The 25,812-nt window shown below is 42.3% G+C and overlaps 1 protein-coding gene across 2 annotated transcripts in view; it reads right to left on the bottom strand.

Moving 5' to 3' along the window:
• Positions 1–603: 603 nt before the first annotated feature.
• Positions 604–25,812, bottom strand: part of KCNK12 (potassium two pore domain channel subfamily K member 12) — a 28,661-nt gene continuing 3,452 nt past the window's right edge. Inside the window, exons 2-3 of one of the 2 annotated variants that reach the window (XM_033054852.1) lie at positions 10,728–11,619; positions 604–7,241 (exon numbers count right to left, since the gene is read on the bottom strand). In XM_033054852.1, the coding sequence (XP_032910743.1) occupies positions 7,205–7,241; positions 10,728–11,619 (929 nt within the window). In that variant the 3' untranslated portion in view covers positions 604–7,204. Of the gene's footprint in view, positions 7,242–10,723; positions 11,620–25,812 lie in introns of those variants that run through there. The other variant, XM_033054853.1, reaches the window with a different exon arrangement.

Raw genomic sequence — 25,812 nt, 5'->3', positions numbered from 1 at the left:
AGCCTATGCCCAGCACCAGCTCTTGCTAGGGCTTGTTTTATGTAGCTGAGGAGATGGGGACAGCAATAGGGGCTTTGCCTGGGTTTATAAACCACAGAGGTTTGCCCTTTGGGTCCATGTTATCTAGCAAGATTAGCAAGCCTCCACATTTGGTGGAGGCAGTGACATTTCTCTGTTTGCAGTGTGATTGATCTTTTAAGTGCCTTTCTAGTCAATACCAAAATTCCCAAGATTTATCTTAATACCTTGGACAGATGGCTTCTATTGATTTGAACGGAGGTTGTGGAGAGGGGATATATGGGGAGTTCCTTGTAACTGTTTACAGACCAAACAGTTTCCATCTGCTCTCTATTTTATTGCAAAGCAAATGATCACTCAGCTGCAGAATTTAACAGATGACCACTGGGTACATGGGAAGCACATCCCACCAGTTGTTACCCCCAACCATACAGAGTTTATCCAGCATCTGGGGAGTTGTGGGGTCTCCACATGCGGCTCTGAGGCCTCCAAACATTTCCAAGGGTATCTCTCACCCAGGAGGTGCCTCTGCCTCGCCTCTACTCCCCACGCTCAGAAGAAAAGACAAGAGTACTTGCAAACACATCCCAGACAACGTTTTTTCTCCTGTTTATTTCAAAAGTCTTTGTAGTAGCTTAATTGCAACATTCCAAACGTCACCTGGAATTTGACATCCTCCCAGATGTAGAGAATTCATACTTGATCATGTTTCATGGCATTAAAAACACACAGGAATATTCCCTGGACACCACCAGTGGGTTCTTCCACAGTCTCTTTAACCACCAGCTCTACACATCCTTTGCCAGTGCCTCTGCACCGCTCTGAAAAGCAGCTGCACCTCAGCTGTCTCTGCCTTCTGGATCCATAACCATGTTCCTGTGAACAAAGCCCAAAGCACCAAGCCCAAAATACCCAGTTTTGTTTGCAAACTGTATATAACGAACCAGTAGAAACATGATCCATGTTTGATTGGCTTTGTATATGGCTTTTAGTTCTCTTCATTCAAAGATCTTACAGTGGGAAAATCCTGAGCTGACAGCAAAAGTGGGGCTGATTCATTAAGAGCACTCACAATTATGGTATGAGTTGGAGGCTAAGTTCCTGTCAACCCAGGATTTTTAAAAAGCATTTTTAAAACTGCCACTTGTTTAAACAGATTTCAAACTTGAAATTTATTCCAGTTTAATGTTTTGCAAGGACGCATTATCTGAAAGAGAGTAAAAAATCAATGTATTCCAATAAACAATTTTCAGGAAATTATGTTTCTTCATTTCACCTCTAAACTTGGTTAACACAACCAAAATTGTGATGGAAAAATACATGCATCTCTTTTTAACTTCTGCAGGCATTGAAGTCATTACATCTATTTAATTAGGCTATTTACTACCTGCAATTCAATCAAATTACTCCAGATTCAAGCCACAGGAACACTTGCTTCTTAGACCCTACCATCTCTTTTGGCTTCTTTAGGTAATCTCTGTGTCCCTCTTCCACTCTTTGGGATTATGTTGAGTGATGTCAGGCACTGGGACCTGCTGCAGCTGTTTCTGGATGGCAAAATGTCCTTTTTAACGACCAACACACACCTGAAATTTCTCTTGGTAGTTAAAAATGTCCCTGGCTAATACCCATATGTACCACTGACAGTAAATTGCTTGTGTAACACTTGCTGCCATCCTCTGATTTCAGCAGCAGGGATGTGAAATGTCCCTGACAGTGCAGAAACAGCTGCAGAAATTTGTTCCCAAAGTGCCATTTTGGTGCTGCAGCTGTCTGCAGGGCAGCGTCCAGCACCCCAAACATCCAGCAGATGCTCTCCTGAACCCAAACTTCTCCCACTGCCAGGAAAACATCTAGCTGCTGCAAACAGAGGCAGCTCTGCTCACAGCTTTTGCATGTGAGGTCCTTACCACCTCACTCACGATTATTTTGCTTGTCTGAAATGCTGATAATGGGTGTTTTGAGTTTTCTGTTTGGGGTTTTTTCCTCCTTTTTTTGAAAAGCCATGACCACTTGAAGGTCAGCCTGCCAAATGGACTGAATGATCAGTGCAGGAAAATTGAAAATTATAACATCTTGTGTGTAGGCTGTGAATAATGGGCAACACCCTTTTGATCATTAAAATAGAAAATGATCTCTCTGTTTTCCACTGTTTTTAGCCCATTAAGAAGGCAGGGATAAGAGCACATTGCTGATGATTTGCACCACTCTCCTGGCAGCACAATCCCTGGCTGCAGACCAGGGGCTGGCTGTGGGATGGATCCCATCCTGGCAGGGGCTTGGCTGGAGGAGGCAGCTGTGGTTTGCCATGACATTCAACCACCCTCCAGAAACCACAGACACCCCAAGGCAGGGACATTTTGTCCATTTTCTGCTGCGGGCTGGACCAGTATCCATGGTCCACAGGCATGCCTAAATTCAGGGGTGGAGGCAAGTCTTCCCCTGAGTGCTGTGCAGACCAAGGCATGACCTCAGACACATTCTGCTCTCTTACAAATGAATAAAATAAAAGCCTTGCATGCCATGGTGCTGGTAGAAATCAAGGCTTTTTCCCAAAAGACGCAGGTGCATTGAGCATTGGAAAAGAATGATAATTTTGTGACACATGCCTGAGCTTTGGGGTCCAATTGTATATTTTAGCACTTACTTTCTGTTCAGAACACCACTTACTTTTGTTGATTCACTGTACTGTTAAGATAATTTTCATTGTTTTTACTGATAAAGATCTCTTAGCAAATATAGCCAGACTCAGTAATTGAGTCATCTTGTGATACTTATATATGCTGTCATCCTATGGAAAGTCTAAACAAATCCCTCTATCCCTTTTATGAGGAGAGAGGGATCACTGCTTTGCCAGTGCAAGAGGCACCGCAAAGAGCAAACTGAGTCAAGAGCTGCACCTGTGTCCCAAACACTCCAGCTTCAGGAACAACCAAGGGCTCAAAGGTGGCCAGAAACCGCCTAGCACAGGCTACAGCACTTTGCCCTGCTTCTCAAAAGAGGCTCAATGCTATGTCCATTATCTTTTTCACTTCTTCAGTACTGGCAAACATCTCCTGAGGCTCAGCAAAGGGAACTGCCTGGATCCACTCAGCCAAGCTGCTTTAACCACTCCAGGGCCAACTCCCAGCCACCAAACCATCCTCCAAAATAACATTGTTGGGTATCAAGAGTCCATCCATCACCTTCGACTGGTAGCTGTGTGGCCTTTTTGATAAAAGTGGTCAGCAGCCAGTTGAGCCCTGTGATTTGTTTCTTTGCTTGAACTGGAATTGCATTAGCATGCCCTTGTTTTGCAATGGCCAAACAGGTACAAATATTCAGGTTTTGAAGGTTTACACATGCAATTCTGTTTGCAGAAATCAGGCAGGCTCAGTTTTAATCCCTCCACAAGCTCTATTCATAGGAGAAAATGTACAGCATAGGGCATTTTCCAAATGGAATGTACATACTTCTGGCTTTAAGAATTTGAAACAAATTAGATAAAAAGGGCAAATGAAATAGGCAGGTCTTTTTACACAAAATGGAATCATTAGCATCCTTCATAGAATTCACGTCAAGCAATTCTGTTGGTAGAAAAAATATTCAGTCTGCTAATTTCAATCATGATTTAATTTACAATCAGATTTTAGATTTTACAAAATAATTTTTAAAAGAAAAATGTTCAGAAAAGTGACTAATTTTGGTGTGTCTGGGAACATTTGCTGGTTTCAGCTATTTGCAATCAATGCAAAAAGGAAAGTGATACCAACCAGAAAACAGCACAGAACTGGTCATTCCTTCTAGAATTCAATGCAGAAATGAGCAAATGCCAAAACCAGGGGAATTATCTGCAGAAGTAAAATCCTGAGGTTTGGTTTCTAGTAGGAGATAGCAATGCCTGCACAGCTAAAGGTATCTACCAAGCTGTGTCCTTTCAAAGAGAGACAAAATAAACAGGAATACTTTTCAACAGGTTATCTCGAAACTCGAGTCATTTAATTGGCTGGAAATTTGGAACGAATATTTTTGTTGAGTGTATCCAACATAGTATTCTAGTGAGCTAAAAATTGGTTTGTATATGTAGAACTATAACATCTTTATTTCTGCAAACCAACAATGTTTACACACACAACGCCCCCCCCCCCGCAACAAACCCCAAACCATTTTTTGGATGTTGTGCTTTCAGATACTGAGGTTTTACAATAAAACTGGAACTGAATTCTTGCACTGCCTGTGCAGCCCATGGATGTTACTACAAGCAAAAATTTCCTGTACATAATTTTACTTGCATGGAATAGGAAATTATACCCATTGAGAAAACTTCGTGCTTGATTTGCACATTGTCAGAAATACTAGTAATTTTTTCACATTGTGTTAGTATGGTATTATAAAAGCATTAATTTTGCATTGACTCACTGGCTTTTAAAAGTACTCTCACAGTCTGCAAAGTACAAAAGGAGTATGGGGACATCTTTGTATTCCTCAGGTTTGAAAAAGCATCACCTGCTGAAGGTCTGATCCCAAAAACACTTGGGATGCTGATGATGGGATGTTGGGATATTACACACTTTCAAACCCAGCTACATCCTCATGCCAAGTCTGGGCTGGGAGCTGGCTGGGACACACTGGCTGGCTATGACATGGCCCTGAAGGCAGGGGAATGTGCACCTCTGATAAACCCCAAACACTGATCATCACTGTAAGGGACCAGCACGGTTGCTTTCCCAGTAAAAGCTGGGCAATTGACTTCCTAAAATCGGCGCTGAATGAAGATGGTGACTGTGTGTGGTCCTTTCTCCCCCCCGTGTCTCACAAAATACCCCTCTCCACATTCCAGACCAGGTGGCTGAGCTCACGATGCCACAGGAGCTCCTGGGGGGTGGCAGTGTCACAGCCTGGTGTGACGAGGAATAAACACATGAGCGAGTCTTTGGTTTTCTGCTGGATTTGCCGGAGAACTTCTAAGCTTCTCCCTTTCCCCACACTTTTTTTTCCCCCTCATGCTGAATTGCCAGACTTTTTTGGGTAATCTGCAATCAACTGTATCTGTATTTACTCCCCTCTTTTTTTTCCAGGGAAGGACAAAACACAACACATTTCAAGGCTGCAGATCTGCAGCCCCACTTCACAGCTAAACTACACCACTCTGGATCCTTAGAGTTGAAAGTTTGGATTTGACCTTAGAACTCTTTTTGCCTATGCAAAATGTAAAGGCAACTGCATTTTCTTTTTGAGGGTTTAAAGAGATACTGTAATTAAAGGGTGGATGTCACCCATTTAGCAAACAAAAAAAGAAAAAAGGTGTGTGTCTTTACTGGCAGCTGCATTCAGACTGTGGCCAGGTAAATTAAAGGAGTCCTTCCTCAGTGCCATTGCTACACAATGCATTTATAATGCATAATGTACCACTTACTGTGTATTTGCTAACATGCACAGCCTTTGTGTCAAATCTCAGTGGAATTTTCCATACTTTCTTTTATTTTCCACAATGTTGTGCTTCAGTTTTCCTAGCATTTATGAAAGCATAATTTGAGCTCAAATATGAACATATTCACAAAAAAAAGAGAAATTGCATATTTGTTGTACAATGTGCAATGCACCCTTCATTAGTTATTTTGTGTGAGTCAAGTAGTAATTTTTCCTAATTGAATTTATTGTGTAACACAGCATTTACTGTATTATTTAAATGTAACACTGCAGACATGTATTGGTTTGGAAAGGCACATTAGTAATCCAATTAGAGCAGCAGCCATACCCACAGATTTGCTAGGCTAGCAATCAGCAAAGTACAATTTTGTTGAAATTAGCTCTGAATATTGGCTGCAATGATTTGCCACTGAGTATTTTTCAAGTTAAAGGCTAGAAAAATGCTAAAATGTGAGAATAGTCTCATTGCTACAGCTAATTTCCATAGTCATAAATTCATCCCACACAGGCAATCAGGTTTACACTGAGCCCACATGCCTGGCTGTATGACCTCCACTGCTGCTAAAGTCTTTCAGCAGCACGGCAGGACTGAAATATGGGTAAATGGCCATAGTAGACTCAAATTTTCACCCAGACAGCTGGGGAGAAGAAAAGACTAAGGGCCAGGGCTGATGCCATGCTGGGACAGCAGCCTACACCAACAGGGCCATTTCTGGGTAACCTGAGCACAGCACAGGGCAGTCCCAGAGAGCTCCCCACCCGAAAATCCCAGTGGGATTCCTGCCTTCCACCAGTAATTCTGGCTGCAGTCAGAGCTGATTGCATACCTGCCTAAAGAACCTGTAAAAAAGAACTGCCTGAAAGAACCTTTGTATGCACTGCTGTGCAATGCTGCTGCTGCAGGGAGGTGAAGCACAGCTCTCCCCTCAGACACAGCATCTGTGGCCAAGGTCACAGACTGCTCTGAGCATCTACAGGGTCTGAAGGACGTCCTCTGCACTGCAAGGAAATCAAGAGCCATTTCAGTTCTCTCAAAATGAGAACTGTGTTTGCAGATGGGAAGAAACCAATGAAAACCAGATGACATCTTGGTGTGGCTCCAAACGTTGTCCAAGACACAGGGAAGACAGATCCTGAGAGGTCAATGTAGTGACTTGCCAAATGCTGCAGCTTTCACAAGGAATTATTCCTTGTGACTGTTTTGTGCGGACCTCTGGGGTTAAGAGAAGATGTCACTTGAATTTGGTCATTGTTGCTCATTAGTTTTCACCTAAGTTTTAATTTCCATCTGCAAGGTATTAGTGCAGGTGCCAGGAGATATCTCCTTTGTCCAAGCAGCTCATACCCATGCCATTGCTGCTCTCACTAGGGGCCAGCTCACAGAGAAGTCCTAATTCCTGCAGCTTTCTGTGCTCCTGAATGCTCTTCCCTGGGCTCAGGCAGCAAAAGATCAATCTGGGGGGACAGGGTCTGGGCTCAGGTCTGTGCTGCCCGTAGGCTCAGCAGGCAGTTGGGAAATCTTGGTCTGTGTCAGCAAAGAGTCACTTCTGCTGTTCTACAGGGCAGTGCAGAGGGACTTGCATCAGGGAAGCTGAACTTTTAAAACCTAACTCAACTGTATTCTTCCAAAGCTATCTATAATTAAATTTGAAAAAAACCAACCCATTTCGAGAATGTAATACAACTCCCAAGTTACCTGAAAAGAAAGTGCAATCTAGTGCAGTGTGCTTTCACTTTCTCACTCTGTTCCTCCTGCTTCCTTCTGATTTCTTGTGCTTCAGTCTGTGTCCAGGTATTGCTGGTATCTGCTTTGTCTGTGAAAATGAAATACCAGGAGGAATTGCAACTGGTGCATGTTTAGGGGTTAATTCATGAATGGAGCAGGCTGCCCTGGGGAATCCGAGTTGGACCATGCACAATAAAAGAGGAGTTAGGTGCCTAAGCCTGGCAAGTTCAAAGAGGAGTTTTCATTTATTAAAAAAAAAAAAAACAAAAAAAAAAAACCAAGGTAAAAGAAGAGCACAAGGGACTAGGAAAGACTGGTCTCAAGCCTCCTGTGTCCTCTTGGCTTGTGTTCTCATGCACAGGGTGATGGGTGCCCAGGCAGGGCTGGCAGGCTGAAGGGTAGAGATTTGGTTTCCATGCATCCTTGAAAAATACTTCTGCTACTGAATATGAGGGAACTGTAAGGCCACCCTTTGGCAGATGCTTCCCACTGAGACCCAGGTCAGAAACTGTACTCTGACCCTCCTATAAACTGAGCTTTGCTGAGCCAGATGGGTGTGGGGATTTTACAGGTGGGGATTTTTTTATTAGATACAAGCCTGTGGTTGGCTTATGCCAGCTTCTGGGACATGTGACCTACCAGCAACAGGACCACTGGTAAATAACTGGGCATGCACTTTCTATGCCTCTGAGGCTGAAGAGAAGCAGAATGGAGATCATCAAGGAGCTTGGGTGTAAGAAAACATTAGATCCCTCGAGATACCCAGCTCTAGGAGTTGGTCCAGCTTCCTCTGGAGTTAATAGGAACTGCAAAGGGTCCTGCAAAGGCACCCCTGTGACTGGTGGTACCACAAAGACTTGGAAACATTTCAACCATGTTAAAGCAGACTGAGTGTCTGCCTTTGCCTCAACTAAGAAAAAGTACAGAGGAGGTACATACAATTTCATATTACTTATTTGCCAGGCTGGAATAAGTAGTTTGAAAACAATCACAAATTTACAGTTTAAACAGGATCCTAATCATAGTTATAATAGTTATCCTTTAAAATAACTCATTGGAAAAAACCCGAAACCCTTAATTTGCAAATTTGTTACCATAAAAATAAGAGTTCTTTAGCTCACAGAATGTTCATATGTTTGTGCGAAATAACAAACAGGTAATTCTGTTTTTATGAGCGAAATAATTAAAAGGTAATTCTGGTGTGGCTTGGGGCACCATCTGTTCAAACTCCTAAGTCCTTTGGGACAGAGCCTGTCTGCCCTGATTTATGTAATAATTCTAATGAGTAATGGTCCCCATGATGACAAATGTACCAAGATACAATACTAAGAGAGGTCAGGCTGCAAAAAAAGAGCAGGGTCCCATCCACACTTTTGGTAAACAAACACATAAATCATCACAGTAAGAATCTACCTGTGGGGGTAATCTCAAGAGGAAATAACAAATTTTCATTCTTTTGGTTCCCTGCCTCTGCTGTTTCCCTTGCATCCTTGGAAGGCACCTGCCTGAACTGGGTCTTCCAGCAGTCAGTCTTTTCCAGACCATGACCCGCTCCCACACATCCTGCCTAAATCTGTCCTTCAGTGGGCTTCAAAAGGAGCACTAAACACCTCCTTCTGCCTCCCTAAAGAGGGTGAGTGCACAGACAGGAAGGCACACTGACAGACGGACCTTGAGGAGTCTCTCCACCACCAAGAAAGCTCCTGCCTCTTGAATGCAGCCCCTCCCATACAACAGAATCTTAAGTGTGAGTCTGTGCCAGCTGGAAACATATTACAATCATCACTGCTTGTTTCTGGCCAAACACATCTTGATAAAAGCTGTGACATTTACAGTGTGATACAGACCCATGTGTGATGGCTTATCTGCAGATCTGATTCCTTTTCCTTAGGAAAATGATCCATGTATCACCATAATTCAGCTGGCAGGCTCAGGTGTGCAAAACCTCAAATTTAAAGTTGGTTTTTCAAGGGTAAATTCCAAAACATTTTGCACTGCTACAAATTTAAAAGAAAGCAAAAATGATGGCTACTCCAAACCCATGCAAAACAAAGTAAATAGAGAAAAATATATAAAACTTCATGGAAATATTTTCGAACATTTCTCATATTCCTAGTTTTTGTTCATCAGCTTGTTCAATTTATTCAGTGACCAACCTACTACTCATGGTCTTGCCTACAATTTTTTCCAGTTAGTTTCCAAGAGAAGGCTTCTCAGATAATAAGCTTAAATTTCATTTTTTGCTTGGAATCAGCAGAAGCCTTTTTATTATCTTCATAGTGTAGTAGAAAGAATTTAGAGAAATGATCCAGAGCTGTGCATGTATTTTTGAAAGAGGCTTGCAGCAAATCCTCCGCATCCACTTGTCACGCTAAACTACACACTATAGACCAGGCTTGCTTTTTTTTTTTGGCTTTGCTAGACCAGGTTCTTCAGTGGTTTGGGCTAGCACAGGTTAAATACGGCTTAAGATGGTAGCAGCAACAGCCAAAGGCCAATTTAAGACTTGGTATCAACATTTTGGGGGAAGCCAGTTTCTGGGAGAACTCCAAAGCAATGCTCTTCTGTACAACCTGCACAGTCAGATTTGTGGGAAACAAGTTGGGGCCCTCAAAGAACTGCAAGGAACTTATTTGCATGAATCTCTGCAACAATACTGCAGAAGTAAAAGATGCAAATTTTAGACAACAGAGAGCCTACATTCATTTTAGTGACTTATTTCAACGAGAAAGTAACAAAGTAAGCATTTTCCTGGCGACACAAACCTTTGACACCAGAGGTGCATACTGGCTTCTCTTGCTTTATAAACAAAGTCAGTTCTTGAAGATGACAAATGCCTGTTTTCTGTTATTCAGTAGGTAGGAAAAATTTTGCACACTCGAACACGGTCCTTAATATTCCCCTGACTTCTTAAGAGTTAGGTGGCAGGTGGTATTTCAGACAAGCCTGGCTAAACCCCATCATTTGTAGGAGGGGAGTTCAGCCCATTCCATCCTCTGCCACAGAAGTCAGTGGGATTACTGCAGGGAAGCACAGTCACCCTAAAGCTGGTGTGACGACAGTCATCTACGTGTACGTCACATAGAGACCTGCTACAAGGAATTGCTGAAGAGCATTGAGTACAAGGCTCAGGACCAGATCCAGATTTCAGAACTGTGAGACACTGGTTAGCCAAGACTTACCAACCCCATGTTTTAATCTGGAGCCCAACTTGCCCACTTTATGCCTTTCAACACAGAGTTTGGGTTCAGGCTCTATTCTGAAGAAGAACATGTTGGTTTTAACACCATCCTGATTATGCACATCATCCTTCTATAATTGCACCACATTCTGCATCAAAGACATCAAAGTCTCATTTAAAACTCCCTTAGGGGAAAACTGTAACATAATGGTAAAGATCTCACTGCATATTAAAGAAAACTTATAAAACCCCCAGAAAGTAAAACGCTGAACACCCAACGAATACCAGGCTGTCTCTGAAATGTAAAACTTTCCAGTAGCTTACAGTGGTAATTCCACCCTAACCACCATTTTATTTCCATTTAAGAAACGTAAGGAATTCCAAAAACTCTACCTAGAATCACTTGTTTCTGCCAAGCGGTTGTTCATGATGGCCAGAGCCCCAACCCCCGCAGAGAAACCATTCTGTCTTGTATTGATACAGACATTCCTCGGGTAGCCATTGGCTGTCTCGGACAACTGCTTCTGCAAAATGGCCAGGGAGACTTTATTGGAAGCTGTGAGCTCCCTCATGGAGATCATCTCTCCAGAGAGCCTCCTGCCCTCGGTGTCACTGTCGTACTGTCCGTCAGCGTCCATGGCGACGTTGTGGCGGCGCAGGCGCGCTCCTGGGGTGATGGCGTTGCGACGGCTGAGGCGGGTACTGGATTTATGGCACTTTGGGCAACATCTGCATTCGAATTTTTTCAACACCCAGTTCAAAATTTGTTTGATTACGATTGAGATGACGTTAAAAAGGGAGTATATGCAACATACCCCCAGCAATATAAACATGAAGTTCCCGAATCTGTACAATCCCTGATGTTGGTACGTAGCCTTTTGGTTGCTTACCAAGTCTCCAAAGCCAATGGTGCTGAAGGTGACAAAGCAGTAATACAAGGAGTCAACGTAGTTCCATCCTTCCACGGCCGTGTACATGGCGGAGGCGCAGCAGGAAAGGGTAATAGCAAAAATTCCCAGGATCAGCATCACGTGGTAAACGGACGGCTTCCAGCCCACGAGGCTCCCCACCCCGGACACAGCTGACCCCCTTCGGAAGTTGGGAGGTAGGAGACCACTTCTCTGCAGCTGTCTCTCATAGCACGCCCTCATGATAAATGCCAGGAGGGAGATGATGCGCTCCAAGAAGAGGTTGAAGAAGAGGATTGTCCCAGCACACCCAAAAAGGCCATAAATGATGAGGAATAATTTTCCAGCCACGGTTGCTGGTGTGGTCATTCCAAAACCTATGGCGTGGAGATAAATGGGCAACATTAATAACACAGGATACATGTACCTTAACAAGTCTCCCATCTCACTGGACAAAAGGAGTGCTTAGGCCAACAAGAAACTGAGTTTGATAAAGAATAAAGAAGGCATCAAAAATTCAAGCAGACGACTAAAACTAAAAAAAAAACCCTTTCAAGATGAAAGGATTATCATCTTTATTAACAGAGCAACACCACTCAAAATGCAGGTAGAAGACTCACTGAGCCGAAACCTTTTCAAGGTGGGATGAGGTGAAGAGGCCATTTCCCTGTTCCCACATGTGTCAGCCATCACTACCAGATGGAAGGTTAAAGTTCTCTGTTCACAAGCTGTAACCCAGTGTGTAACATTTTTGTTAGAGGGGTCTGATTATACCATTCCCACTGAGATGATGGAAGTTTTCAGGTTGTATAACAGGAAAAAAAAAAAACCACCATATCCCAAACAACTGAATATTGTTTTAAAAATAACAGCACTTTTAAGTCTTTCCAAATCCCAGCTGTGACTAGCCCACCTGGTATCATCACAGAAGGAAGGAAAAGCCATCACACCACAGAACTGCCTGGCAGACTGGGGGCACTGGGAACTTGCAGATGGATAATTACAGCAGGGAAAAACACTGCCGCACAGTTGAATAGAAAAATCAGAGCATAGAAACTCTGTGAAGATCCAGCAACAATATTAATTCAACCCTTCTTTATATGAATTACTTATTGTAATATTACTTATTATTATAACATTACTCACACAAAGTTTTATAAGTAAGCAGTAATGCCTTGTAGCTAACAGATGGTTAAATAACAGCAAAAATGAACTTAAATTTGCATGCAAATAAATACAGTACGTTTACTCCATATTATTTTCTAATACCAGTTATCTTATGAAAAAGATTATATATATTTCTTGCCCTATCACAAGAAGATTCTTCTGAAACTCAGTTCTGCAGGAATTGGCTTTGTTCTGCTATTCTTCCCTGTAAAAACATTTGGCGGCTCAGGCAAAAAACACATTCACAGGAACGGAGGTGACTGCTTATGTCCCATGAATAAATAACCCCATCTAATATAAAGTTTTATGAAATCCACATTCTGAAATTTCATTGCTGTATTGTTCCACCAAAATACTGAGCAAGTAACATATCCAAGGAGGTAAATATCAACACCAGACTATATAAACAGAAATTTGTGAAGAAAAAGCATAGAGCATAATGAAATCATCACAGAGCATAATGAAATAATTAAATCCAGCTCATTACCATGACACACCTTTATAAACAGCAACAGGATAATATTGCCTATATATAATGAGTTGAGACTGCTGCCTGAAATCTGTTTATCTATTTTTGCAATGGCTGAATTTTTCTGGGTAGTTAATCTGTGCTCCCTTCTTACCCTGCTGATAGAGAATTTCCCATTGGTTGCTAGAAGAAAGTAAATGCTCATGACAAGTAAACTCATATGCATCTTTTCAGTGACATGAAGATGCACGAGGGAAGAGGTGGTCCTACTTTCACAACAGATTTGGCAGCCTCAGAAACAGCTGAGTGCCAGCTATGCCTCATAATTTGGGTAACTCTAGGGAAAGGTGTCCCTGCCCAGGTGAATATATGACCCTTCAATCCCTTCCAATCCAAGCTGTTCTATGATTTTATGATGAAAGCATCATCGTAAAAAGTATTTTGAGTAAAAGTCAGTGAAAAACTTGCACAGTATTACCAGAAAAATATTATCAAAGAGGTCATACATTTCACTTTCTGAACCCACAGTGTCTCCATTCTGATAACAAGAGCAGACCTCACAAAGCCTGCCATGGGCTCTGTGAAGTTCCTTCTCTGTGGGGTGGACCTGTTCTCTGGATTGGGCTGGCTGCTAGCAGGAGTCTTCTCATTTAATGATGAATATCCAAACGCGCCTGGTCCTCAGAAGGAGCCGGGGAGCCTGTTGTGGTTGCCAGCTAGGGATACACAGCCAACTCGTTATGGAGAAGGCATCTGTTCGCCTGTGCCTTGTCAGCAAAGCACTTGAGCATGTGCTTCACAGCAAGCATGTGAACATCACCATCAAAATAAATGGGTTTATTGTCACACATATGGCTAGACACACTTATTAATTAGGAAAAAAAAGAAGATAGCGACAGTTTGGATCAAGCTGTAAATGCGTTGAAGCCTTTTAGTATTTCCTGGTGATCCTTCAAGAGAAGTGGTGAAGTTTTGTATTTTTGATGCAGTTTGTTTCAAAAAAAATTTCTGAAGCAAAATGCTACCAAAATTCAGTATGTAGTAGGCAAGGTGAAAGGGCCCATCACAGCGATGAGAATGCTAACAAATACACAAAGCAGGCAAAAAATGAGGCCAGGCAAACACTGAATCATTTAGGTTGGAAAATATCTTTGAGACCACTGATTCCAAATGCCACCCCAGCACTGCCAAGCCACCACAAAGACATATCCCTTAGGTCACCAGCTGGCTGAGGGAAGCAGTCACGGGCTCTCTGTGCAGGGTCTTCCTCTGCCAGCTGTGTTTGTCCCTTGGTGTCACCCCAAGGACACGAGGAGTTGGTCCTGGTATGTTCTGTACCTCATCTCTGAGCTCAGCCCTCATGCAAGGCTAAGAACACCGTTATGTCTGGATGAAACAAGCTCATCCAGAACTGCCTGTGCTTCCAACACAGTGCAAGGAAAAAAGCACAACAGGGCTTTGTGTTTTTCATGGCCCGACACATATTTTACAGGTGCCTTGGGGTTGACTTTGTGTGGTTCAGATGCAATGTCTGAACGTCCCTCATGCCAATTCTGCATGCAAGCAGAATACAAGCTCTATGGCAACATTAATTTCAGCTGGTTGATATTTCTCCTCCCCAGAGACAATCAGTAGAGATGAGCTGATATAAACTCTCTTCAGCAGCCTCTCATGGTTAAGTGCTGGCATTTAATGAGACCCTCATCCTGCCTTGCATAACAGGTTTGTGGTTTTCTGCTCATCTGGAGGTTTAAATTACTTAAGCTAGGGATGGATTCAAGAGGTAGAACAGATGGACAAACTTGTGACATATGCTTCCTGTTGCTCTTGCTTTCTTTTCTTTTACCCACTTTCTTATGAGTAAGAGATGGTTGATGCCAGAAGACAAAGGAATAGCAGCTTCAGTACTTGTGAGCTCTTCTCTCAGTCAAATTACTTTGGCAATTACCTTTGTCTTACTGTATCCTGAGATTAAAGGGGGTGACAGTTTTGCAGTAAAGATGTATTTACCCAGAGATGCAATAAAGTTTAGGTCACTTCAAACACTGAACACAAGGAAGCCACAAAAAACAACACAAGAAAGGGCATAATGTGTCCCTGCCTTTTTCAGCTATCCCAGTTCTTCTTATGCAGGTGTCTTGCCATAGACTTCACTCACACAGCAGGTCAGCACACTGGAGCAATCATTTGAAATCCCAGAGTGAAACAGTACTTAGATCATCAGAGTAGCATCACCTCTATACCACTACATAGCCACCATGTAGTTACATTTAAGGAAATCAATAGAAACTAAAATGGTTGAAAGCACCTTTTTAAACAAACGGTTCCTCAGAGATAAACAACAACAGAAACAACTATAACCAGAATGCTGCTTCCAGAAAGAAGTTCTTGCAACATAAAGGCTAAGAGATGGGGGTTACAGAACACAGACAGAGAAATAAAGAGCTACCAATTTTCATGTTTTCCTGCTTCCTGTCTTTTCTGTAGTTCCTTTACTTCATACCTCTCCAACAGTCCTGGTTGGTCTTCACTAACACATAAGCCATACTATACACATATATAGGAACCAAACATCCTAGTCTGAATCCCATGTTTGGGTTCTGGTGCTTCCTTCCACCCTTTCCCATCTGTTAGCACTTCATCATTATTTCCCCTGAGAATCATACCTGTGTATTTTACAACTGCCTCTCATTTATTCTCTAGCTCCTTACCACCTAACATCCAGAAACAGTTGCCTTGGATACAGGGTCACTGCTCAGAGCTGAGAAAACTGCTGCATCCAGAGCTTTTACCCAAGGAGTGGGAATACTACAAGTCAGTTCTTCCAACCAGCTCTGCATTTTCAGACTACAAATGAAACTTACTTTCCCTCTAACATCTTTCTCAACCTGCTTTACTAAAATACCCTCCTTTGGGCTCAAACAGTAAATTTTTTTAGAGCTTTTCTATTGTAAAGCCTTTAATATAAAAGTGGCTGTGAAATCTCATTTGATCTTATTTAGATTACGATCTGCAAACACTTCCTGAACAGCAGCACTCTGTCCAGCACCATGTGAATTAAGGCCCTTTAAGTTGGGCTCTTACTATTTCTGAATAAATGAGATACAACTGCAGTTTTTAGGGCTGCCCTAACCTGTACCATACACTTGCAGTTCTTGGTGACCCACGTACTGGGGCAGATATTCCATGGAGAAAATGGGAGTGACCATGCAAATAAGGACTGACTTCCATAATCATTCCATCTGTCCATTCATCCAAGAAAGAGCACCATGATAAGCCTAATAAATGTAGTTAAAAAGTACCCATGTCTCTGCTGGTGCTCCAAGTTTCATTTCCAGCTGTGAAACATTAGTCAGGTGTTTGAGACAACTGCTACTCAAAAGGAGCCACGCTAGCAGAACAGAGCCAGGAGATGATTACAGTAATTTCACGATTATAAGCTGCACCATTTTGACTAAAATTTTGGTCCGAACCCAAAGTGCGGCTTATAATCAGGTGTGGCTTATATATGGACAAAGAACGAGAAGTTGCTGTTTTAGTTTGGAGGACAGGTGTCTGCCAAGAAAGGCAGGAACTTCTCTTTGAAATGAAGAATGCAAACCCCCTCCCTCCAAATTATTATAATTTTGAAATCAAGGGGCTCTCAGGCAAAGATATGGGAATTAGGAATAACAGTTCTTTTCTAGGGAAATTAAAATAGAAATACAGTACTACAAAGAAACAAACTCCAAACCCTGACAAAGTCAGAGTACAGCCTGACACCCTGTCAGGCAGGGTGTTGGTAGCAGTCCCATTAAATGGTGGCTGCATCCTCCTGCAGTGACAGATGTGATTCAGTTGGAGCAGTGCTCCTGTACAAGGTGCAGTTTCCCTCCGGAGGTCCAGTGGTGATGTGGAGAAATCCGGTTTTCCTCTGGAGTCCAGTGGAGAAAGGGGCTCCCTTAGTGTCCCAAAACCTCTGGTTTTATCTTGGTAAGAAATGTTGGGCTCTTCCCCCTGGCTGGAGCAACTTCCAATGTAGTAATGAAGTAATTTTATCAGTCCCACAGTGGGACTCAAAGGGCCATCAGTAGAAAATGACTCGCTGGGGGAAGGATGTGTTGTGAAAAGATAAAGAACAATGCCCTGCCTGGTTTCAATGGATGGCCCATTAGCAGACTATCTCCTGTGGAGATAAGGATCACTGCCCCCACCCTCAACAGATGGTGATAGAATAGATACCTTTTATCACACTCTGTATTGGAACGTGCAGCTTATAATCAGGTGCGGCTTATAACCGTGAAATTAATGTACTTGAACTTTAAGGAGTTTCAAAGCGCTGCAGGTGATTATTACAGGCCTTCTACAGTACTGATTTTATTCTATTTACACACAACGGTGATCAGGTTATTGGTTATCCAAAGTGCTGTGATGCTTTACATCAGTGAATACCAGAATCAATCACCCCTGGCATTTCTCTGCTGGTCATGCTTTAAACCACAGGCCAAAAGGTCATGGCCACATATTCAGTCCTCTTTAATGTATGTTGGGTTTAAAAAGAATTATAAGGCTAAAATAAAACAAGCTTCCCCTAGGAAAAAAAAAAAAGATTAAATTTGTAACAATTACGTATACAATCAAAAGTTGAAATAATGAAGAGTTTTTAAGTTACCAGGTGCATGCAAAAGGCATAAAAAGAGACTAAGAGGGAGTAGTGTTTTTTTCTGTAGAAGTGAATGACAAAGATGAAACTGTTGCTACCTTGATGAGGTACCGTGCCTTGACTAAGGCACTGGGGCTGACCCCAAAGAAACCTCAGGGAAGGAGAGAGGAATAACCTCTCAAAACCTGGCTGCTCGTGAATGTTTAACTTCTCCTCCTCACAGCAGGTTTCCCAAGTGTGTTTTTATAAGCTGACACCTTCAAGTTGAGCTTTCCAAGAAAGATCTTCAGTCTCTAGTGGGCACTCAGCAGGCACATTTATCAGCTCAAGTGGCCTAACTTCGGTGTGTTTGAGTGATACATGGCCCTTCAAAAGATAAATGCTGGGGCTTCAGCTTCACCACCAGCAGCAGTATTCTTGCTCTTTTCACTCAGCACAAGTTGGCAAGCTTTTTCCCAGCTTCACTGCATGTTTCCCTTTCTGTGTACAGCCTGCAAAGGAGTTCACACCAAAGACCAACTAAACAAGTGCACCCTTGCTCACTACTACGTGCCATTATCCTAAAGAGAAAACCCAATAAATACAGAAGGAGGTCTGCAGAAGTTGCTTTGGCATAGAACCAAGCCAAGGAAGAAGCAGAAGTGTCTCTAAATCAGTTTTATGGTTCCCTGGCTGGGGCCAGCTGCTCTTTATACACCTTGTACAAGCAAAAGGGGACTGACTTGTGCCAAGCCATCAGTGTTGCCAGCTGAGCAGCAGCTCTGGCCCAATCTTGCTAAGCAGGCCCCCCTGAAGAGGGAATACATGGGGAGAGTCACAGGCTTGAGGCTCAAAATCTTTGGCAAGCTTATGTTCAGTTTTCTGGGTAATCCTGTTGCAACAGAACATGGTTTCGAGTGAGGGACAGGGAGCCTCTGCTATAAGGAGATGGTGGAGAATAAAGCTCAAAGGAGGATGAATTCAAACTACACAAAGAACAAGAAACTCAGGACCTATAAATTGGCACTCTTCTTGCTGAATTGACTGTAAAGGGATGGACATGCCCTGTGGCGTGACAATCTCCTCTATAAACATATTGTTCATAAACTTTCTTGCAATACTTAAAGTTTTATTGTTCTTATAAATAATATAATCTTCTTGTCTGCTAAACTTTTGGGCCAGTCTATGGTTTACAGTCATAAAAATCAAGACAAATTATTTTATTCATTTTATGCTGCCTTTCTTGGACAAATCTTCAGCAAGATGCTACTAAATACCCTCCTCTCTTTTCAGTTATTCTACCCCTTGGCACAGCCAAAGCACTCTAATGGCTTGTTAAAACACAAAGAATATTGGTTAGTGTTGCCTAAATTAGTCCTAAACCACCTCACAAAGGAGGACTTCCAGAAAAAGGAGATGAGAGTAGAATGTTCTTTCTTTCGGTGGCAGCCTGTCTCCTTGTACACTGATCTAAACCAGCCAAGGGCTGCTTCCTGGGGCTGCCTCCACACCTGATGATTGCAGGATCCTGCAATCCTGTCTGGCTTGTTTTATTTTCTTATCCTAACAGCTGGGGAAAACCATTTTGCTATATTCTCTCTGAAATGGTGGTGGTGTTAATAATGGAAAAATACATCCCACACGCTCCACAATTGTTGGACAAAGTTGTATTTGTGAAAAAACCTCCCTTTTGCACTACAGGCTTAGGGCTTCACACTCTGGCATTAACAGCTGTCAGGAGGGGTATCAAACCCCTTCTCATAATCCAGGGTGTGTGAAGAAGCACCTGCCTTGGCTTACTGCACTGCCCAGTGACACCTAAAACACAGGGGTTTCTGAAACACCCTCACACAAAGGAAACACCCCTGCACTTAGAGTAACTCTTTACAAATACACAGAAAACAAAAGCATGATAACCAAGAAATATGTGAAGTGTGTCTCAGTAATCATGGATGTAGATGATAGGAGAGCTCATGGACCCCAAGAATCACCAATTCCTTCTCACTCTTAAGATGTGTCCAATATCTGAAGCTGTACACTGCCACCTCCTCTGACCTTCCCACAGTCTTCGTGCAGCTGGTGATTCCAGGTGAACACTGTTTCAGAAGTAGATTTCTGTTGCAATCATAATTTTTCATCCTTTAAAGCTGCTTCCATTCTTATTTCCCTATTTTTTTTTGGAGAATGCTTTTTGTGCGGATAATCATGTATCTAAGCAACACCCTAACAGAAAAAAGCTTATGCCCTGTCATTCCAAACCATCCACACATGCTTTTGCTGTTTACTGAAACTTGCAGCTGCATTTCAGATGTCTATGTACACCCAAGGTTGAGCCATTTTTTTTTCCTGAACTGCAAGTGAAAAAGAATAATGGCATCCAAATTTTGTTACATTCTTGAGATATTATTGGCTTCTAAAGAACACTTGCACATGTACTGTCACTTCAGTGCCAGTACATCTCACAATAATTCTCCTTTCAGGCTAAGAAACAGCATTATCTAAATTTCACAAGTGATCTTGGGTCTATGTCATATTTCCCCACATAAGAAGTCTGATAAAAGAAGTTATCACTCGTGGGTTTTCTGAGCCTTACAGATGGGAAAGGCTGTTCAGTGGTTGTACTTCTGGCTTATCTTTTGACTGGATTAAACAACAGACTTGTGGCATACTTTCCTTCTGCCACTGGAGTTTGTGTAGGTAGGTGTTCAGAGAACATCTGTTTCTTGATAGTTGTCTCAGCTATTCTGCTTTACAAAGAGCTCGCCTACAAAGATGTATCCAAGAGATAAAAAGGACCTAAACATGAAAACATCCTTTCCACTGTTAGGCCTTTCCTTTTTATTTTTTTAAATTTTTTGTACAAATTTCTACAGTTACAATTTAATGAGAAAAACTCTGATAAACCTACCTGTACTTCAAAATGGTTTAAATACACCTTTATGGGTCCCTTATTTTAAGAAGTTTCAGCTGAAAGCAAAGAAGCAAATTCTTAAGTATCTTTTTGCTCAGGCAGCTCTTCCGATTCATTCATGAAGGCACAAAGACCCGATTTTAAGTTACTGGAATAGAAATAGAGGGTGACAGAACTGCTGACTAACCAGTTATTTCTCATTTTCTACTTCTTCATTTCACTCTTCCTTCCTTAGTATGCATTTCCCTTGACTATTTTTAAATTTAATGATACTGAACAACTCCGGTGCCTTACCAAGACAATTTTGAGCTTTTGAGTTTATCTGAGATTTTCCTGGTCCTCACAGTAGCAGTTTTTGTAAACTAGCAAATCATCACATCAAACAGCTTGTTTCTGCCTCTCTCATGAAACTCACAACTTGGGTTCAAGACCTTTATGCTGCTGTCACTCCCTCCTATTTCCACTGGGCATAAAGCAGAGCTGACTGCATGCACACTGAGCATGAGTGGCACTGTGTTTTTTGTTTGACCTCCGGAGAGAGAAATATATTGCTTGCACAAAGCTCAGGCTGAGCAACAAGATGACAGAACATACAGTGATGAACAACCAAAGGCATTTTAGCTGCCTTTAATTGAAATTTACTGAATTAGTTCTTCACTCAGCTCTCACATGGGCATATTTCTTCTAGCTTCAGTTTCTGCTGTGATTAAATGTGCCTGTGTAAGACTTGAGAATGACTGGGAAATATTTGGCCAATAATTTCTGAAGGGAAGAAGCTGCAGTGGAACAATCTCAGAGAGGTTAAAATCCAGTGAGGACTTGCTGTGGGGCTACAACTGTTTCCAAGGTATTACTGCTTCTTTCATGCACCTACTATGGATTTTTAAACACGAGCGAAAGCACTGCCTCACCCACAGCAAGTAATCCCGTATGTTAACATCAAACCATTCAATTCCTTATCTTATTCCACTCCAAAGCTTTAATTATTTGTAAAGGCTGCTAATGCTTTGCCTTGTCTAATGCAATTAGATTTAATTTTCATTCTACTTCTCATTTGATTCAAGAAAGATTGCACTGAAACCTTCTCATGCCTAGGTGTGCCAGCCAGGGCCATCAGAAGACCCACTGAGCTCAGGGGGATGTATTTTGCATGGTAATAACAAGTGCATTTGTTTTATAAACCTGGTGTGCCAATAAAGTACGTACTGTAGCATTTCCTAAGGCTCTGCAGACTGGTCTGCTATTGACTTCAGCAGAAGCAGGCTATTGAGCAGGTATTTTATTTGCCTGGATTGCTATGAAATTGCTCCTTGGTTTATAATAGAGTGTTTCTATCTGTAAAAGGTTTTTATTATCACTTCAAACATTTGTTGTGCTCAGGAGGACTTTCACATTTCAAATGTTCACCAGCATGAACCCTAGTTTTTCCCCTTAAACATATTTTCCCAAAATGCCCTCAGATATGCACTTGATGCTGACACACTACAAAAACTGTCTCTTTTGATACAGGTAGGCAAGGCTTATTCAGATCATGGTCAAAGGCTATGTTTTCAACAATATCAAGCAGTTTCAGTCTAAAAATTGCATATTGAATGTTCTGAGCTGTTTTTCTGTTGCTCTAACCCTGATGCTACTATGGCAAGAGGCAAAATTCTCTTTGACTTAACAGCTTCAAAGATAAGGTAATCCTGCATTCATTAAAATAAAGAAATGACATTGTATTTTCCAGCACACCGCCAGCAGTAGGTAACGTTACATGAAGTTAATTGTCAACAGCACTACCATGTAATTGTTTTCCTCTTCTCTCCACGATGAAGAGCAATTAAAGCTTGCATAGAAACAAGACAGTGTGCTGGCAAAGATGACCCTGTGGTACAAGTGAGAAAAAATGATGACGTGCGTATGATCTGTGTCAAACTGAAGACAATCAGAGAAGGAAGAAACAAACTGAAAAATAAATGAGGGTCAATAGCAGGATTAACACTAGGGAAAGGGGACAAGTGTGATGAGGAGCAGAGAGAAACTGTAAAGCTTTACTTCTGACTTCTCTGGTATTTCTTAACAAGAAAGACTGTAAAGACATCAAACAAATACTCGAGAGTTAATCAAGCAAACAAATCACCAGTAGAGAAGGACACAGTAAATGGGGGAAGGCAGAAGAAGCTGGAGAAGCTCAGGCTGGGAAAGGCAGGTCAGCAGGCAGCACTAGATAAGCCTTGTGAGAAGGAAAGGGGAATATCCCCAGGAGAACAAAGTAGGGGGAAGATTCCAGGGACTGGCAGGAGTTCACGGGAACACAGGCCATAGAGTTTCCAGCAGGATCTGGCTTTATGAGCCTGCAGCAAACAGGGCAGCTGATAAGCCCAGCAATGATGATCCCTCACAGCTACCCCAGGCATGACAGCTGGTTTACAGGGAGGTTGCTTGGCACTAGAGACGGACTGGTTGGAGCCACCAGTGGATGGGGAGCTGTCAAAGGGGTGCCTTGGCACATCAGTGTCTAGTTTGCAATCCCATCTACAAGCTCTTTAAATGCTTAGGGAACTAAAACAGAGGTGTTTGCAGGGCTGTCACTGCAGACCAAATGGAATGTCTGCTAAGAGGAGGTACATGCTTGCTAAGTAGACATTGCTCTTTTAATGACCCAAGCAAGAGGCACCCTGAAGGCAGCAAAGATGGAGAATCCATGAATCCATGAAACTCCAGCTGGTCTTTGTTTCGAACCTGAACCAGCACCTCGTAAGCCAGTATAAAATCTCCCCTAACTTCTGAGATGCTGGACCATATCGCATATAATGCCGGGCAAAATTTGGTTTTTGGATGACTGCTCTACAAAGCTGTGGTGTTTGACATTTAATTTGGAGACCTCACATTTCAGTCCTCCAGCTGAGCACCTCAAACTCCACAGCCATGGCAAAAAGAAGTGAAACGGGTCTGTTCTTGACTTCTCTATCAGTTACTGATGTTAATGTTTTGAAACATTTACCTAGGGTTTAATATTAAAGAAACACCTGAAATGCTCAGATTAACTAATCTGAACTGAAATGCTCTGTAGAGATCACTCAGTTTAGATGGTGAAAGCACAGTGAAAGCTTAATTTTCTGTGGCTGGCATAAACCTACAAGCCCTAAGAAGCACTGAAATGAAAATAGTATTTTTCTTTTTTTTTATTCTAGAAAGGGATTTATTTCAAGTATTTGGGTTCCTCCCTCTTGCCTTCTAAAATAAAATCCCAACAAATTTAAAATCACAATGATTTAATGATGACCCTTCAGTGGGGACTCCTCAAGCCACCTGCGTAATTACATGGATGTATTCCAAGCAAAGCTTTGTGTTGTTACTCTCAACTACAAGAAAGCAAGCTGTGATTTAGATTACTTTTCTGCTTGGAGCACCCAACCTATGCCCACATGCTTAGGAAATTCCCATCAGTGGTACCCAAAGAAGTTAATACTCCCGTGCAACTAAGGCAAGCAGAAAACATTGCTATGGTGACAGCTCCTCATCTGAGGAAAATCAGTGTAGGATCAGGACTCTCCACAGAACTATGCTGGCCATTGACCTGCTGCCCTCTGAGCCTCTTGCTCTCTGTTCTTTATTGAGATTACCCGAGTGAGAAAATAACTCTCAGAAATCCACCAGCACATTGATCAAAATACAACACGCACCGAAGGACTCAGATCTGCCTGAAACACACTCTCATTCTGCCTGCAGATTGTGTACAGGATGGCAAAGACAAATAACCTGACACTGCAGCTTAATAACACTGCTGGCTCTTCCAGCTACTTTCTCATTTGGTTTTGTTTGATTATTTCTTAACTTTAAGAAGGTCAGCTCTGGAGGCAACTCCTCCCTAATCTGAAACCTCTGCAAAAGCTGCCTGTACAAGCCCCAGAGAACTGCAGAACCCTGGGGAGGTAACTCTGCTGCTTATCAGGTTGGCTGTCATCTTTTGGTTAGGTTTGCCCTATACACAGTGAGGCTGCCTTCAGGGAGAGCAGAGAGCCAGAACCTCCTGTGGCTGCAGCTCTGATCCACATCCTGGAATACAACAACAAAGAAGATGGGACAAATATATGTACCCCTTAAACCTTCAGACCATCTTGGTTATTTGTGGAATTTCCTCCCAAATTACCCTCTGTAGTGCCTGCTCTCACAGTCTCACCCTCTGGCTCCTGGCAGCGCAGTCCAACACCTCACCTGTGCTTACTGAGCTTTGCACATCACTTCCATTAAATTATCACCACCAGAACATCTGGACTGGCGGATATTCTCATGAGACTATGATACAGAGCCAAAGAATATTTTAGAAGTGAGTGGTTACGGTGCTTGGGTTGTGGAGCACAAGCAGAAATGCTGCTGAGTATGCTGGGTCCCTACAGAGGACCCAGAGAGGTCTAACCTAGCTGACATCCTAAGCAAGGAGAGAAGAGCTGCCAAAGCCAGTGAGATGGCAGAAAACACAGAGTGCTGTGTCTCTCACTTAGAAGCAGAGCATGCCCCATCCCTTTGGGTGGAGTTGTCAGTCCACAGGAACATGGAGTCATTTAACAGGATACCTCAGGGATGAGGCAAGTGTGAACAGTCCTGCTCACTCCCACACACTGTGCCCCCACCACCTGTAACCTCTGCACAGCTGTACACAGAGAAGATTCCTGCATCTCTTCTTCCCAAGGGCACTTCCCAAGCACGCTTAACCTGGACATGTTCCATCCCAAAATCATCTGCAGTAAAGGTGCTATAAAAAACCATTATGTTGAAAAATCACTTTTATATGTCAGAATACTTCACCTGACCTCATTTTTTAATGCCTGGTATGGATTTCTATAAATCTTGTATTACTTGATTTTTGAAACATACACTTACAGATAAGAATCCAATTTTAATGGGTCTATGCTTCAAAATATTCTATTATACAGGCACCTAAGGTTTATTCTAACACATAAGAAAGGAAAAAAAATCTGGGTACAAAGTCTAGACTCATGGACTGAGCCAGAAATCCCGGTCTTCAGGCATTCCAGAGTTGCCTGGTGTGCCAGGCAGAAAAAATCACTGCTACCAGAACACGGGGAAAGCTAGGACCTGCACCTGTAACATTTTATCAGGAAGAAATCTGCTCTGAGTTATACTTTTGCTTTCAGTCTTTAACAAAGTGCTGGGTACTATAGGTGGTTTGCAATGGGGAGGGAAGGAGAAAACTCAACTGAAAACCAAAGTCTATAGCCAGTTACACCAAAGAACCAAAATTAATTTTCGCCTAGCTGTTCCTTAAAGAAATCAGAATAATAATTGCCTAGAAACCCAGTACCTTTTGGAGTGCAAAATAATAGATGAATAGATGGTCTAGTCTGACAGCAAGCAATCAGAAATTAGACTGAAGGATTTTCTTACACAGCTCTGAA

Source organism: Catharus ustulatus, chromosome 3 (assembly GCF_009819885.2).
Source record: "Catharus ustulatus isolate bCatUst1 chromosome 3, bCatUst1.pri.v2, whole genome shotgun sequence".
Lineage (NCBI taxonomy): Eukaryota > Metazoa > Chordata > Aves > Passeriformes > Turdidae > Catharus > Catharus ustulatus.
Note: the sequence above shows the minus strand (reverse complement) of the source record. Positions and strands in the feature narration are given on the sequence as shown.